Source organism: Pristiophorus japonicus, chromosome 1 (assembly GCF_044704955.1).
Source record: "Pristiophorus japonicus isolate sPriJap1 chromosome 1, sPriJap1.hap1, whole genome shotgun sequence".
Lineage (NCBI taxonomy): Eukaryota > Metazoa > Chordata > Chondrichthyes > Pristiophoridae > Pristiophorus > Pristiophorus japonicus.
In genome coordinates this window covers 66,755,521-66,770,862 of record NC_091977.1, presented here as the reverse complement: position 1 = coordinate 66,770,862, position 15,342 = coordinate 66,755,521, and the positions used below count along the sequence as shown (strand labels likewise).

Sequence of the window (15,342 nt, the reverse complement as noted above, 5' to 3'; positions counted from 1 at the left end):
TATCACTTCTGATCATGTTCTCTGTTAATCATACCAGAGGCTGATCCAGAGCTACCTGACCCTAGAAGGCCCTCTACTGTCTGTGTTTGCAGCACTTCCAGCCAATAATGATTTTTCCCCCCTCTGGACTTGGCCCCAAGTTGGAAGTGCTGGCTCCTATTAAAGTTTACAGGAGCAGTCGAGCAGGGATAAGCACAAAATAATTTAGTATGGGAGTAAGGGACTAAAAAAAGGACTGTTTTTTGGCACGCTATCACTGTTCCATTGAACAATCAGGAAAATGACCTAAGGATTATAGTATGTAAAGCCATCAAACTGTCAGCACAGTTCTTGGATGCAAAAAAGCCAAATATGATACCAAGTTGCATTATCAGATAAACAATGTATAAATGAAGAGCTTGTATTGCTAAATAATGTCAGATCTGGGGCAAAGGGGGGAATTTCCTGCAGTTGCTATTTGTCATAAAATTATTAAGCTTTCTTCATATACACTTAATTTCACTACAAGTAATGAGCATAAGAATTATCTTCTGCCCCAGGTCTGGAGCACTCTAGTTCTGGTCACCTAATGGTAAGGACATTATTGCTCTTAAAAAGCTACGGAGTAAAGTATCAGATGGTATCAGAGATTTATGTTTTGAAGAACTACTGGGGAGGTTAGAAATATTTTCTTTGGAAAAGAGGATACTTCAAGGTGATATAATCTTAAACTTCAATTATGAAGAAATTGATCCCAACATATTGTTCAAATCCCATGGAATACAAGTTTAAAAATAAGATTAGGAGTAAGAAGGGAACCCACACAGTACTTCTTAATTCAAAGGCCAACAGACTTGTGGAGTACATTGAAGACAATTGGGTATCCATGACATTAGTAGTGTTTCTACAGAGAATAAATTCAGGGATGTTGAAAAGGCACGTCAGTGGGACTGATTGGTGAAAAATAGGATGGACTTGAACCATTTAGGTATTCATAAAAGTATGGCAAGTCTTTTTTGGTTGAAATAATATGTGTTTTTGTGGGGTCAGACTGTTTTGCTTCGTGTGGGATAAATTACATATGTACTTATACCACTTTGGACCATTATACATTTTTAAACTTCAAGCAAATATCGAACGAATCTTGGATTCCTTTTCTGTAAAGATTTACACTTGAAATCAATGTACAAAAATTTAGAATATTAGAAAACTACAAACACCTTCTGACCTTGCTACTTGTCTCTCCATTCAAGATTATCTGCAGCTCCAAATTTGCATTGCCTTCCACTTTCCTCTCTCAATTTGGAATGCACAGCAAAATTGTATAGCTGTAATATCGAAAAATACTGTGCTCACTTAAAAACAGATCAATATTTTGTTTAAATAGCGCAACATTTGTTTGCTACCCGTACTGAACAGTTACAACAATAACTATCTATGTCACAGAAAAACATTGTAGATGCTCAAGTGCTGACTTGAATTGGAACTCAATTGTTAAATTTGTTTTTTTGCAAAACTACTAAAGTTTGCTGCAAAACTGTTGCAAGACGAGTTAAGAGTTTGAAACAATTGTTATAAAATAGGGCTTTTTATTATTGCGCTTTCACTTCTTTCTCCTCTCATTGTTTAACTGTCAGCCATGATCAGCTGCAACAAGGAGACTCCTATAAACCAGGATACATATCAACTTATCTCAGAAGAACTAACAGCCACAGCATTTAGTCCAGAAAGACGGTATGTAGCATACAGCTGAATTGATGATTTAAAAGTGAGCAACTGGTTATTCTTTATTTTGGACAATTTCTTCTAGCATTTCCTTCACCTGGAATTATTTTCTGTTGTGCTTGTATCCCATCCCACCACACCCCATGTCATACAAGTTGTGTCATGCAATGCAGTGAAAATAACAGTTTTACAGCCCTCTGTTGTGCCTAATTTTAATGGAATACTGAAGGAAATTCAAATCTTTTGCAAAAATCCCTGGATTTTTGTACTAAAATAGAGATGGCCTTGTGTCACTGGAAATTTGGGCCCCGAACTTGGTCGAGGGACCGCCCAAAAAAAATCAATACTTGAAGAACATCCTCGGGTACCGTCGATGTGCCGCCCAGGTCCCACCCAGTGGGAGTTTAATCGGCTGTAAATCGGGCAGGAGGGACAATCGGGCAGAGTGGTCCAGTGCTGCACATCCCGGCTCTCATACATATGCTGGACCCGTATAATACCCTCAGAATGAGTTCACAGATGGAAATGACACTGCTCAGAGACACTACAGATAGAAATTAAACTTCTCATAAACACTTTACACATGGAAATGAAAAGTGTTCCGTTGAATGGCAGGTGTGGGATAGGAAGAGGAAATGAGGTGCAAAGCACAGTGAAGGCTCCAGTGAGAGAAGTGCTATAAGGGTGTTGAAACCATTGCAGACAGAACAGTTAGTGAGACAATATGCGTGTACAGATGGTAGGTGCTAATGTCAAAAAGAATAGGCAAGAATTAAATCCTGCAAGGTTTTCTTGGGTGGCAGCATGTGATCCTGAGAACAACATGAGCTCAAGTACAGAAGATGGAAAACTATCTATAATGGACTGCAATGTCACTAAACAACATGTCGGGTGTGGCTCGGCGATGTTGCACCTACGAGAATGTGGACTCAAATGCCAGCCTTAATGTCTTCCCTCCAAGTTGTGCAACTATATGTGATTCAGTGGCAGCCTTCCTGCATTGGGGACCCTTACTTGCCATTGCTAGATTGCCTGATGTCAGGAACCATTAAAGAATCGCATCATAAGTGCACGGCAAGATATTGCTCAGAGACCATTATACTTAAAGGAGATTTGTCTGTTTCTCAACACGTACCCCAGATTATCAAAAACTTCAACACTGACTAAGAGTTTTTCCAAAATTTGTTTTTATTGAATTGTACATCATTCCAAAGTGACACAAGATGCAAACACGTGAAGCCAAATCTTTAACGTTATTTCAAAGAACAGTAAAGTGAGAGTCAAACGGAACCATGTGAAACAACAACGACAATATTAAGAAGATTTAACACCAGCACCAACAACCAATCGTTTACCCACTACCACCACCACCTCTTCCGCCCCTCGATGTGAGGCCCATTGTCCTCACCATGGCGACCCACACCCCTGCCCCTCACCGCCTTTGCTCCATGACGTCGTGCAGGAAGGCAGCCGGAGTGCTGCTGGCGTGTTCGTCGTGGAGAGAATGTAGGGGGTGAGATGGAAACTGGTGGCATCTCCAGCTCCTTGGGGTGTGTTGGCTTCAGTGGTATGGCATGGGGGGACTCCATGACATGGCCCGAAAGCATCTATTGGAGCATGGCATCTATGGAGTCGGAGTTTTGCTCCACCGCACTGATGAGCCGAGACATACTGGCAGAATACTGCTCTGCAAAGGTGGCAATGCTGGCAGCTGTCCCAGCGATGACCAGCAGCAGATCACGACCTAGCTCGTCCTCGACAACTGCACCATTTCCTGGATTGCTGCCACCCGTCCTGCATCCTCATCTACTTGAGGCATCATCCTGGGTGGATGTTGCTTGGTGGCTTTATTGGCACCGCTTCTGCACCTCCCAACACTTGATCCCGTTTTGGCCGATTCGAAGCCCAAAAAGTTGGACCCAGAAACCGATGTTGGCTGCACAGGTGGCACACATGTCCTCCTCTTCCACCTCCTCAACCTCAAGTGGTACAAACTCTGGGCCTTCTCCCTTCTCTTTGTCCTGGTCTTTGTGTCTCTGGGTGATGGAGGTGGATATGGGGAATCTCGGTGGGAAGGAGCTGGTGTGTTGGGCTCATGGAGGCTTCGAGGTGGAGGGAGTTGGTGTTCGTCTGCCTTTGTGTGCCAAAGATGGATGAGGTGCACCCCCATCGATGCTGTCCGATTGATCGTCTGCCAGTACAGGACAACATTTAAGTGTTTAGCTGAGGGGTGGGGTTGGTCATCCTGACATGAGAACCATCACATTTCACATTCTTACTTCAAGGACTACCATCGATACATCACCATACAATGAATGGCCAACAGACAATGCATTTAAAAAGCATTTGACATCACGTCACATGATCTTGCATGACATGACCGTCACACAGACCGGTGAGTCATTTAAACTTACCATCCTCTAGTACGGGATCGGCACCACCATGTGTGGTGGCACTAGGCTTATCACCCACCAACGCCAATGCGTGCTCCTCTATGTTAGTCACCTCGATTACATCTGGTGGGCCCCCTCCTGTGCCACTTTGCTTTGATGCGTTGGCTGTTCTTTTCTTCTGCAGAAATTAAAGTTGCAGCCTTTATCTGTTTTGCATATGCAACACACAACGGCCACAGAACCTTTTTGAATCGTACGGGAGTGCATCAATAAGATGTTGACTTACGCTTGCTGACGCAACCACATTGTTCCCTCTTTTCCTGCACTGGTCTCCATACTGCCCAATGTTGCCCACCGAAGACACGGCCTCACCAAACTCCCACCAAATGCGTCTATACTGGGGTGGTGCAGGCTTGCCACGACCATCCCGGGTGAGGTCTTTATAACAGCGCTCCACCTCTGAGACAAGTGCCTCCAGCTCATCCTCAGTAAACCAGGTTGCTCTGGGCCTCCCTCCATTAGACTTCTTGGCAGCTTTTCTTTCACTCAAGAGCTTTGTAATATGGATAGCTGCTGATGATGCTGATTCTCTCTCTCTCTAAATTAGACCACTCTACAACTGGCAGGTGCAAGTGAGTAATGAGGTTATATACGCATGCGCAGCTGAGCCCTCAGCCCCAATCGGCCACAAGAAACGACAAAACGATCTTTGCCGGGTCGAGAGACCTGCGCCTGCCGCTCCCGCTGCTGCCGACAGAAGGGCGATTAAACTCTTGACCGACTGGCCCCAGCTGCAGTGGCCGGCAATAACACTCGTTCCACCTGGAGACCACCGAGAAATGGGAGGGCCTACTCTCGCACCAAGTTCGAGGCCATGGACTTTTGATCTTGGCAGGGCCTGTGCTGATAAACAGAAATGTGACGTGTAATGATATACCCGTAATATTTTCGGATCTCTTTACCCTTTTTACTCAATTTTCTTTTTAGGTTTCTGCATTTTTATTACTCTTGGGCGAGCCTTTACTCCCTACAACCTCAAGAATGCTTCGACTTGCCCCAAGGACCAGATAAATTTAATAGTGTATCCAAGATAATAAACAGAAAACCCTTCATAGAAACATAGAAAATAGGTGCAGGAGTAGGCAATTCGGCCCTTCGAGCCTGCACCACCATTGAACAAGATCATGGCTGATCTTTCACCTCAGTACCCCTTTCCTGCTTTCTCTCCATACCCCTTGATCCGTCTAGCCCTAAGGGCCATATCTAACTCCCTCATGAATATATCCAATGAACTGGCATCAGCAACACTCTGCGGTAGGGAATTCCACAGGTTAACAACTCTGAGTGAAGAAGTTTCTCCTCATCTCAGTCCTAACTGGCTTACCCCTATCCTTAGACTGTGTCCCCTGGTTCTGGACTTCCCCAACATCGGGAACATTCTTCCTGCATCTAACCTGTCCAGTCCTGTCAGAATTTTATGTTTCTATGAGATCCCCTCTCATCCTTCTAAACTCCAGTGAATACAGGCCCAGTCGATCCAGTCTCTCCGCATATGTCAGTCCTGCCATCCTGGGAATCAGTCTGGTGAACCTTTGCTGCACTCCCTCATGTTAGGAGACCAAAACTGAACACAATATTCCAGGTGAGGCCTCACCATGGCCTTGTACAACTGAGTAAGACCTCCCTGCTCCGATACTCAAATCCCCTAGCTATGAAGACCAACATACCATTTGCCGCCTTCACCGCCTGCTGTACCTGCATGCCAACTTTCAATGACTGATGTACCATGATACCCAGGTCTCGTTGCACCTCCCCTTTTCCTAATCTGCCACCATTCAGATAATCTGCCTTGGTGTTTTTGCCCCCAAAGTGGATAACCTCATATATATCCACATTATACACATCTGCCATGTGTTTGCCCACTCACTTAACCTGTCCAAGTCACCCTGCAGCCTCTTAGCATCCACCTCACAGCTCATACCGCCACCCAGCTTAGTGTCATCTGCAAACTTGGAGATATTACACTCAATTTCTTCATCTAAATCATTGATGTATATTGTAAACAGCTGGGGTCCCAGCACCCCACTAGTCACTGCCTGCCATTCTGAAAAGGACCAGTTTATCCCGACTCTCTGCTTCCTGTCTGCCAACCAGTTCGCTATCCACGTCAGTACATTATCCCCAATACCATGTGCTTTAATTTTGCACACCGATCTCTTGTGTGGGACCTTGTCAAAAGCCTTTTGAAAGTCCAAATACACCACATCCACTGGTTCTCCCTTGTCCACTCTACCAGTTACATCCTCAAAATAATTCCAGAAGATTTGTCAAGCATGATTTCCGTTTCATAAATCCATGCTGACTTGGACCGATCCTGTTACTACTTTCCAAATGCGCTGCTATTTCATCTTTAATTATTGATTCCAACATTTTCTCCACTACTGATGTCAGGCTAACCGGTCTATAATTACCTGTTTTCTCTCTCCCTCCTTTCTTAAAAAGTGGTGTTACATTAGCTACCCTCCAGTTCATAGGAACTGATCCAGAGTTGATAGACTGTTGGAAAATGATCACCAATGCATCCACTATTTCTAGGGCCACTTCCTTAAATACTCTGCGATGCAGACTATCAGGCCCCGGGGATTTATCGGCCTTCAACCCTATCAATTTCCCTAACACAATTTCCCGCCTAATAAGGATTTCCTTCAGTTCCTCCTTCTCACTAGACCCTCGGTCCCCTCGTATTTCCAGAAGGTTATTTGTGTCTTTCTTTGTGAAGACAGAACCAAAGTATTTGTTCAACTGGTCCGCCATTTCTTTGTTCCCCATTATAAGTTCACCTGAATCTGACTGCAAGGGACCTACGTTTGTCTTCACTAATCTTTTTCTCTTCACATATCTATAGAAGCTTTTGCAGTCAGTTTTTATGTTTCCAGCAAGCTTCCTCTCATACTCTATTTTCCCCCTCCTAATTAAACCCTTTAGTTTGCTTCAGCTACTGGTTCTATTGTGTTCAAAGCATCTTGCTTGTCTTCAGCAAAACAGCAGAGTGATACTCTGCATGATGTTTGACCAGTCTGGTGCAAGTATGACACTGCTTTGCATACAGACAAGCATGATTCCCGAAGTGTGACGAAAAGAATGTGCACCAGAAAGATTGAGTTTTTGCTGTTCCTGCGTTTTCCTTCCATTCAAGATTCACTTCTGATTCATATATGTTTAAAACAACCCGTGACAGTTTTTAGTCTAATTGGAAGTCTGAACACTGTAGTTTGATCTAGTTGGAGTTGCCAGGTCAATCTATTACAATAAAATTAGGCTAGCATTGAGAACTCTGAATCAGACCAAGTACTCAACTGAAACTCTTTTGCATAGGGAGCTGACTGAAGCTGAAACATGTTGTCACTTCAATATCTGCTGATGAGATATCTGTACCCACTTTACAACACTGCAAGCTGGCTAAACAGAGAAGTTAATGTGAAGCAGCTGAAGCATTGTGAGACTACATTCTCTCTGTGGACTTTCCAGAATTATCAGGCTTCAATGCACGATGCAGTTGGTATCTTTACAATGCAGTTTTATTTCATTTTTTGGTCATCGATGCCAAGTAAAGACTCCATTATTGTTGCTCCACAAGAGATATGAATCTCTAGGAATGCAGCAGCTTGTGTAGAAACATCCTAGGCTAGCATGGCACTTGGTGACAGAGCTCAAGCACTGCTGATCATGAAGAATTACTAGGACATCCCATCCAAAACACCCACTTGCATGGAGAGGCACCTTGATGCATTTGACCACAGGAAAAGTTTTAGCTTTATTACTTGGAGTCTTTGCATTGAAAATGGTTTATTTGACTCTCTGAATGTTTGAAGGCCCACTCAATGCGCCGAATGAGGGATTCTGCACAGTTAATGTTCAGAAACAGGTGATGATGGCGGATAGATAGATCATTGGCTTCTGACAGGGGAATCTTTTTGATGGTGTCTGATGCTGAATAGGTTCCGTAAATATGAACAGCATGATAGTGAAGTAAATACAATCCCTGGTAAGATATGGGTGGTTAGCAGTGGTTTGAGCCCTAGAACAGAAGACTTTGGACTCTTATCAAACTCCGTCCCAGTAGGTGATGTGTACCTGCCTGTACCAGCAATGAGAGCCTCTTCCAGACATGCGCTCAGGACAGGAGACTTTTACATTGGGTCAGACAGAAATTCCAAATTAAACTTGCAGATTAAAACTGGAGTCTTGCGCTGTTCTCCAGTCGTTGTTGGATGGCATCTGCTAAAAATAGAAGTCATCGTCTGAACTAGAAGTGAAATTATTACTGTTTTTTCTTAAAAAGCTTAGAATCAGCTGTGCATTCATGAGCTGTTTCATAGACTGTTTCTGGTTTGCAGCTCTCCCCTTATGGCTTCAGTGTATGCTGGCTTTTGCACCAATCTCTCATGTCTCGGGATAACTCACAGAAGAACTTTGTTTGTAGTGCAGGCTGGTCACTTCTGCATACTGCTCTGATCAGGACAGTGGACTGGGACCACCAGGTTGTAGATTGTAAGTGCAGTTTAGATGAGGATCATAAACAAAAATGAGAGTGCATGGAATTGGAGTCAATCTATTGACATAGGTATGGTTAGGAAGTAGGAGACAGTGGGAATAATGGGTATGTACTCAAATTGGGGCACAGCTTTTCACTCTATTTATAAATGACTTGGATTAAGGAATAGAGAGCCATGTATCTAAGTTTGCTGATGACACTAAGTTAGGTGGCAGGGTAATTAGTGTAGATGGGAGCAGACCATTGCAAAGGGACATCGCTAGATAAGTGAGTGGGCAAAACTGTGGCAGGTGGAGTTCAATATGGGGAGTGTGAGGTCATCCACATTAGACTCAAGATAGATCAGAATATTTTCTAAATGCCAAGAAGCCAAGAACTTCCAAATACAGAAATCATTCAAAGCTAATGGATAAATACAAAAAATAATTACAACGGCTAATGGAATGTTGGCCTTTATCTCGAGAGCTGGAATACAAAGGGGTGGATGTTGTGTTACAGCTGTACAGAGCTCTGGTTAGACCCCATTTAGAGTACCGTGTTCAATTCTGGGCCTCGCACCTCAGGAAAAATATATTGGCCTTGAAGAGCATCTCAAATTACTTGTACTGTATCCCAAAATAATACTTTCTGAAAGAAATCTATCTAATATGAATCAACTTTCTGCTTCCACCATCTATAGATTGACCACTCACTAAATGAATATTTCCGCAGATTAGTTGTGACTTTACTTCCTTCAAGTGCAGGCTGTGTCCTCTGATTCTACTATTCTTGACAAGGTGAAGTAGGTTCTCGTGATCTACATTATCTCGTCCTTTTAGAATCCTATAAACAACAAGCATATCACCTCTCAACTTTTTCTTTTCCAGTGCAAATATGGCCAGTTTATGTAATGGTTCTGCATAATCCAAACCCTGCATTCCCTCAATCATTCTGCTTGCTTTCTTCTGCATCCTCAATAGTCGCAATATCCTTTTTGTACAGGATTACTTCATTATTTCAGCTCAACCTCTGATTTGCTTTACTCCCTGTCTCCGAACATTGTTGTAATAGCTTCAATTTATTGTTGAGTGGGACTCCCAGATCCCTTTCTTTTAACATGCACAACTTTTCTTTCCATTTAATAAAGTCCCTTCCTGAATTTTTTTGTCCCTTTTTTTGAAGCACTACAAAAATGTCTCTACATTAAATTTCATCTGCCACCTGTTTGCCTATTTCCCAAATATATTTGAATCCTCCTGTAGCTTATCCTGTTTAGCTTTGGAGTCTAATGCCGTCATTAGCTTTGTGTCACCTGAAAATGTAGCCATTTTACTTGTAACTCCTCGCTCCAGATCATTTATGAAAAAACAAGAATAACAGATGCAAGCCTCCTAATTTAATGTTCATTATGCAGCTACATTTTCAAAAGCAGTTAATGTTCAAGTCCCATCATAAACCAACTCTCTCTCATCCTGGCAGGTCCAAGAGCTCCTTTTTTTTTCATTTGATTATAGGATGTGGGCGTCGCTGGCAAGGCCAGCATTTATTGCCAATCCCTAATTCCCCTAGAGAAGGTGATGGTGAGCTACTTTCTTGAACCGCTGCAGTCCATGTAGTGAATGTACTCCCACTGTGTTTTTAAGGAGGGAGTTTTAGGAATTTGACCCAGTGGCAATGAAGGAATGGCGATATATTTCCAAATCAGGATGGTGTGTAACTTGCAGGTGATGGTGTTCCCATGCGCTTGCTGCCCTTGTCCTTCTGGGTGGTAGAGGTCACGGGTTTGGAAGAAAGTCTTAGCGAGTTGTTGCAGTGCATCTTGTAGATGGTACATGGCAGTTACGGTGTGCCGGTGGTGGAGGAGTTGAATGTTTAAGGTAGTGGATGAGGTCAAGCGGGCTGCTTTGTCCTGGAGCTTCTTGAATATTGTTGGAGCTGCACTCCTCCAGGCAAATGGAGAGTATACCATCGCACTCCTGACTTGTGCCTTGTAGATGGTGGAAAGGCTGTGGGGAGTAAGGAGGTGAGACACTCGCCGCAGAATACCCAGCCTCTGACCTGCTCTTGTTGCCACAGTATTTATGTGGCTGGTCCAGTTAAGTTTATGGTCAATGGTTACCCCCAGGATACTGATGGTGGGGGAATTCGTCGATGGTAATGCCATTGAATGTCATGGGGAGGTGCGTAGACTCTCGCTTGTTGGAGATAGTCAATGCCTGGCACTTGTGTGGCACGAAAGTTACTTGCCACTTATCAGCCCAAGCCTGGATGTCGTCCAGGTCTTGCTGTATGTGGGCATGGAGTCCTTCATTATCTGAGGAGTTGCGAATGGAACTGAACCCTGCGCAATCATCAGCGAACATCCCCACTTCTGACCTTGTGATGGAGGGAAAGTCATTCATGAAGCAGTTGAAGTGGTTGTGCCTAGGATACTACCGTGCGGAACTCCTGCCGCAATGTCCTGAGGCTAGGATGATTGACGTCAAACAACTATAACCATCTTCCTTTGTGCTAGTTGAGAGTATTCCCCCTGATTCCCATTGACTTCAATTTTACTCTGGCTCTTTGATGCCACATATGGTCAAATGCTGCCTTGATGGCAAGGGCTGCCACTTTCACCTCGCCTCTTTTTTGTCCATGTTTGGACTAAGGCTGTGATGAGGTCTGGAGCCAAGTGGTCCTGGCAGAACCCAAACTGAGCATTGGTGAGAAGGTTGTTGGTGTGTACGTGCCGCTTGATAACACTGTCAACGACACCTTCCATTACTTTTCTGATGATTGAGAGTAGACTGATGTGGCGGTAATTGGCCGGATTGGATTTGTCCTGCTTTTTGTGGACAGGACATACCTGGGCACTACTGGAACAGCTTAGTTAGAGGCACGTCTAGTTCTGAAGCATAAGTCTTCAGCACAACCGCTGGGATATTGTCAGGGCCCATAGCCTTTGCTGTGTCCTATGCATTCAGCTGTTTCTTAATATCACATGGAGTGAATCGAATTGGTTATGGATTGGCTTCTGTGATGGGTACTTCAGGAGGAGGCCAATATGGATCATCCACTCGGCATTTTTGGCTGAAGATAGTTGCAAACGCTTCAGCCTTGTCTTTTGCACTCACATGCTGGTCTCCATCCTCATTGAGAATGAGGATATTCATGGAACTGCCTCCTTCCATTAGTTGTTTAATTGTCCATCACTGTTCACGACTGAAAGTGGCAGGACTACAGAGTTTTGATCTGATCCATTGATTGTGGGATCGCTTAGCTCTGTCTTTAGCATGCTGCTTCCCACTGTTTAGCATGCATGTAGTACTGTGTTGTGGCTTCCCCAGGTTGGCACCTCAATTCTAGGTATGCCTGATGCTGCTCCTGGCATGATCTTCACATATTGATTCAGGCTTGATGGTAATGGTAGAGTGAGGGATATGCCAGAACATGAGGTTACAGATTGTGGTGGAATACAATTCCGCTGCGGCTCTTGGCCCACAGCGCCTCATTAATGCCCAGTTTTGAACTGTTAGATCTGTTCTGAATCTATCCCATTTTTTGCACGGTGTCAGTGCTACACAACACAATGGGCCCAAGTTTCGGGCCGCGCCGAGAACGGCGCAGCCCCGACCTGGACGCCCGTTTTTCGCGCCACAAAGTGCGCCTAAAAAAAACTTACAGATTCTCCGGCTCCCTGCTGGTCCTCTTGAGTCAGGCGCGGCGCATCACGAGCAGTTGGGGGCGGAGCTCGGTCCCTGCGCTGAAAACAGTGCCGGGACCTCTGCACATGCGCGCTACAGTGGGCGCACATGTGCAGTAGCTCCAGGCGCACAAAACTGTGTGGGAGGGGCCCGAAGCACGCAGCCCCTAGCCCTGGCCGAATGGCCTCACTGGGGCTGCGTGCATAAGGCTGCCTCCCATGCCCAGCTCCTGCGACCTCCCGACCCGACTCGACTCCCGCTCCCGCTCCCGGACCCGACCCGACCCGACTCCCGTTGCCCCCCCCCCCACCCGACCCGACCTCCCTCTCCCTCCCTTCCCCCCCGAACCGAACTGACCTCCCTCCCACCACCACCCCCGACCCGACCCACGCTCCCGCGCCCCCTTCCCCACCCCACCCGGACGCGACCCGACCTGCAATTCCCCCTCCACCTGACCTGACCTCTCCCCCCCACCCTCCCTCCGAACCGAACCGACCTCCCTCCGCCCTCCCGACCCCGGACCCGACCCAACCCAACACTACCTACCTGTAAATCTGGTGCTGGGGACGGGCCCTACCCAAAGTCTTGGGCCCGGCCCGTTCAGCCTCCCCCCCCCCCTCTTCTCCTTCCCCCCCCTCTTCTCCTTCCCCCCCCTCTTCTCCTTCCCCCCCTCTTCTCCTTCCCCCCCCCTCTTCTCCTTCCCCCCCCTCTTCTCCTTCCCCCCCCCTCTTCTCCTTCCCCCCCCTCTTCTCCTTCCCCCCCCCCCTCTTCTCCTTCCCCCCCCCCTCTTCTCCTTCCCCCCCCCCTCTTCTCCTTCCCCCCCCCTCTTCTCCTTCCCCCCCCCTCTTCTCCTTCCCCCCCCCTCTTCTCCTTCCCCCCCCTCTTCTCCTTCCCCCCCCTCTTCTCCTTCCCCCCCCCTCTTCTCCTCCCCCCCCCCCTTCTCCTTCCCCCCCCCCTTCTCCTTCCCCCCCCTCTTCTCCTTCCCCCCCCTCTTCTCCTTCCCCCCTCTCTTCTCCTTCCCCCCTCTCTTCTCCTTTCCCCCCTCTTCTCCTTTCCCCCCCTCTTCTCCTTCCCCCCCTCTTCTCCTTCCCCCCCTCTTCTCCTTCCCCCCCTCTTCTCCTTCCCCCCCCTCTTCTCCTTCCCCCCCCTCTTCTCCTCCCCCCCCTCTTCTCCTTCCCCCCTTCTCCTTCCCCCCCTCTTCTTCCCCCCCCTCTTCTTCCCCCCCCTCTTCTTTCCCCCCTCTTCTTTCCCCCCCCTCTTCTTCCCCACCCTCTTCTTCTTCCCCCCCCTCTTCTTCTTCCCCCCCCTCTTCTCCTTCCCCCCCCTCTTCTCCTTCCCCCCCCTCTTCTCCTTCCCCCCCCTCTTCTCCTTCCCCCCCCCTCTTCTCCTTCCCCCCCCTTCTCCTCCCCCCCCTTCTCCTCCCCCCTTCTCCTCCCCCCCCTTCTCCTTTCCCCCCCTCTTCTTCCCCCCCTCTTCTTCCCCCCCCTCTTCTTCCCCCCCCCTCTTCTTCCCCCCCCCTCTTCTTCCCCCCCCCTTCTCCCCCCCCCTTCTTCCCCCCCCCTTCTTCCCCCCCTCTTCTTCCCCCCCCTCTTCTTCCCCCCCTCTTCTTTTCCCCCCCTCTTCTTTTCCCCCCCTCTTCTTTTCCCCCCCTCTTCTTTTCCCCCCCTCTTCTTTTCCCCCCCTCTTCTTTCCCCCCCCCTCTTCTTTCCCCCCCCTCTTCTTTCCCCCCCCTCTTCTCCTTCCCCCCCCTCTTCTCCTTCCCCCCCCTCTTCTCCTTCCCCCCCCTCTTCTCCTTTCCCCCCCCCCTCTCCTCCCCCCTCCTTTCTCCCCCCTCCTTTCTCCCCCCTCCTTTCTCCCCCCCTCTCCTTCCCCCCCTCCTTTCTCCCCCCTCTCCTTTCCCCCCTCCTTTCTCCCCGCTTCTCCTTCCCCCCCCGTCTCCTTCTCCTTCCCCCCCTTCTCCTTTCCCCCCCCTCCTTTCCCCGCCTCTCCTTCCCGCCCCTTCTCCTTCTCCTTCCCCCCCCTCCTTTCCCCGGCTTCTCCTTTCTCTCCCCTTTGCTTTCCCCTTCTCCCCCTCTACCCCCCTTTCCCCTTCTCCTCCTCTTCCCCCCCCATTCTCCTTCTCCTTTCCCCCCCTCTTCCTTCCCCCTCCTTCTCCTTTCCCCCTCCTCTTCTCCTTTCCCCCTCCTCTTCTCCTTTCCCCCTCCTCTTCTCCTTTCCCCCTCCTCTTCTCCTTTCCCCCCCTCTTCTCCTTTCCCCCCTTCTCTTCTCCTTTCCCTCTTTTCTTCTCCTTTCCCTCTTCTCTCCTCCTTTCCCCCCCATCTTCTCTGCTCCTTCCCCCGCCTCTTCTCCTTTCCCCCGCCTCTTCTCCTTTCCCCCGCCTCTTCTCCTTTCCCCCGCCTCTTCTCCTTTCCCCCGCCTCTTCTCCTTTCCCCCGCCTCTTCTCCTTTCCCCCGCCTCTTCTCCTTTCCCCCGCCTCTTCTCCTTTCCCCCGCCTCTTCTCCTTTCCCCCGCCTCTTCTCCTTTCCCCCGCCTCTTCTCCTTTCCCCCGCCTCTTCTCCTTTCCCCCGCCTCTTCTCCTTTCCCCCGCCTCTTCTCCTTTCCCCCGCCTCTTCTCCTTTCCCCCGCCTCTTCTCCTTTCCCCCGCCTCTTCTCCTTTCCCCCGCCTCTTCTCCTTTCCCCCGCCTCTTCTCCTTTCCCCCGCCTCTTCTCCTTTCCCCCGCCTCTTCTCCTTTCCCCCGCCTCTTCTCCTTTCCCCCGCCTCTTCTCCTTTCCCCCGCCTCTTCTCCTTTCCCCCGCCTCTTCTCCTTTCCCCCGCCTCTTCTCCTTTCTCCCCCGCCCTCTTCTCCTTTCTCCCCCGCCCTCTTCTCCTTTCTCCCCCGCCCTCTTCTCCTTTCTCCACCCCCCTCTTCTCCTTTCTCCCTCCCCCTCTTCTCCTTTCTCCCTCCCCCTCTTCTCCTTTCTCCCCTCCCTCTTCTCCTTTCTCCCCCCCTTCTCCTTTCTCCCCCCCTTCTCCTTTCTCCCCCCC

The 15,342-nt window shown here is 48.2% G+C and overlaps 1 protein-coding gene across 1 annotated transcript in view; it reads left to right on the top strand.

The window, feature by feature from the left end:
• Positions 1-15,342, top strand: part of melk (maternal embryonic leucine zipper kinase) — a 151,906-nt gene that overhangs the window by 107,961 nt on the left and 28,603 nt on the right. The window contains exons 15-16 of the mRNA XM_070884538.1: positions 1,617-1,713; positions 3,990-4,099. Of these exons, the coding sequence (XP_070740639.1) occupies positions 1,617-1,713; positions 3,990-4,099 (207 nt within the window). The remainder of the gene's footprint in view (positions 1-1,616; positions 1,714-3,989; positions 4,100-15,342) is intronic.